Source organism: Perkinsus marinus (genome assembly GCF_000006405.1).
Source record: "Perkinsus marinus ATCC 50983 genomic scaffold scf_1104296965346, whole genome shotgun sequence".
In the NCBI taxonomy this organism is placed as follows: Eukaryota; Perkinsozoa; order Perkinsida; family Perkinsidae; genus Perkinsus; species Perkinsus marinus.
In genome coordinates, this window is record NW_003204343.1 from 1 (window position 1) to 2,000 (window position 2,000).

The 2,000-nt window shown below is 47.9% G+C and overlaps 1 protein-coding gene across 1 annotated transcript; it reads left to right on the forward strand.

Moving 5' to 3' along the window:
* Nucleotides 1-547: 547 nt before the first annotated feature.
* On the forward strand, nucleotides 548-1,411 carry Pmar_PMAR007989 (hypothetical protein; the record flags this gene model as incomplete). Its single annotated transcript, XM_002769624.1, has 3 exons — nucleotides 548-700; nucleotides 844-860; nucleotides 1,360-1,411. The coding sequence occupies 3 exons, from the start codon at nucleotides 548-550 to the stop codon at nucleotides 1,409-1,411; spliced, it is 222 nt and encodes a 73-aa protein (XP_002769670.1).
* Nucleotides 1,412-2,000: the final 589 nt, after the last annotated feature.

Here is a 2,000-nt window from a genome sequence, read left to right on the forward strand (position 1 = left end):
CATCTGGTTGGTGACACTATGGGAATTCTGAGGACATCTCGGGAATTTCTTGTTGGTTTACCTACATTCCTCCCACCCGAGTTCATACGTGAATTTGTGTAATTAGTAAAAACCCTCCGGAACTGAGCTGAAGAGAGCGAGCATATTTTCCAACACTGGTCCCTTGTATACGTTGCCGTGTGCCAGGGGACTGCGAAGGAAGTTCGTTTGCTACTCGATAGTCTCGACAACAAAGATTTGCTTATCTTGGAAGATGTGTATGGGAAGGCTGAAGCAGTAGGTTGAGAGTTCTGCCCGACGGTTTTTGTGTATTTCATTTCAGAACTACAAGCCGTTTTTGAAGGATGTGAAAGCGGCCAAAGCCACGATATCGTATTACGGCGCGCCGCCACCACCGAAGAGGCACATTAACGATCCAAGACGAGTGACGACCGAGACGCTTAAATTCTGAAGGCCATGCTTGGTGTCGTTTCCGATTGAATGGTTTTTTTTGCTTCGCTCCGCCTCGTTGAATCTGCCCACGTGTTAAGCAGTTGTGAAGTTGTACATGGTCTCCATCTCTGGGGCATCTACTTCACCGCAGCAGAGGGTAGTCGAGATGCTCGGTACATGTTATGTACTGCGGAATGCCAACCCACCCGTTTATGAGCTACTACAGCGTGGAAGCATCGATCCACTTGATCCTACCAGACACGCTGATGTAAGTGGGAGAGAACATTTCGACACTGTTTTTGGTTGCTGCTTGTGCTGTTGTGAAATAAGGTGCCTTGACTTTAACTGTTGCAACGCCCAAGTCTGTGGAGCACGTGAACATGGTCACGTCTGATACAACATTGTTTGTAGGATATCAATACTGTTCGGTGAGAGAAAGATGTCTTTGCTATTCCACATTTCTATGATCGGCTTCATCTGGCTTTCGAGACCGCTTGACAGATTTGCACAGAGGCGATCGGCCTCATCTCACTGATGCTTCTGGTGAGAAGTCTGGACGGTTGCCGTTGGTGCCCAAAAGTTAATCTTGGGTTTTTTCCTGCAATTTCCGCTGGTTGTTATTACGGTTGGAACATGCAAGTGGCCTGTTCGGTGGGAGCAGTGATGGTCGCGAGTTGGTGTTACTGCTCCTTTACACACAGGCGTCGTGGAAAGCCCGTGAGATGGATCTATGTTGCGACCTTTGTTGTATACTTTTGAGCTCAACGATTTCCCTCCCTACCTTCTGCTCCTAGATGCGCATGCGTGCTGGCATTTCACAAGTGTACCTCTGCAATTCCTATGGTACCACTTTGTCAAGGTCGATTTGAAATGAGAGATGTGCCACAAATTATCCACTGAGGACGAGTTCGATAGCGATATGGTCAGAGTGGAAGCAGAGCGACCTCTCGCCATGGCGGCGAATGCCCGTAGGGGTTGACGAAGTTCCTCGGCAGTTCTAGGCGTCCACAGATCAAATGTCTAGCATATCGGCATCGAATCTAACCAAGCCGGCGACGGCGTTGTACTTTAGACTGACAGAGAGAGAGATCTATACAGCATTAGCTCCTGTTTTATGGTTACTTTTTTAGTTGCTAGCTTTTGTATAATATGATTTCGGGTTGCTGTTATCAGTGATGGAATAGAGAAATGTGAATCCGCATCACTTCAGAGTGCGCTGTGTCTCTAGCGTGGTCGCCACTAACGACTCTGTGCAGCATGCCCTGGGTATGATGCCGTGATGGGCTACTGCCGAACCGTCAATTGGCCCTGACACGTGAATTCGTCACACAAGGGTTTACATTACGTGTTGAGTTTCCTCGTGTACATCCACTTGCCTGTATGAGTGTAAATGGAACTTGAACACATGTCTAACTCTGCTACTGAGTGTGTTTGGTTTAATCTCATAAGTAGATAATTATGGGGGGTTGTTGATCAACCACGACTAATCTACCCGATTCAGAAAAAGCGGCCGCTCTGGTTCGAACCCGGGACCTTTCGCATGCTAGCTTTGCTATTATCGCGCGGCA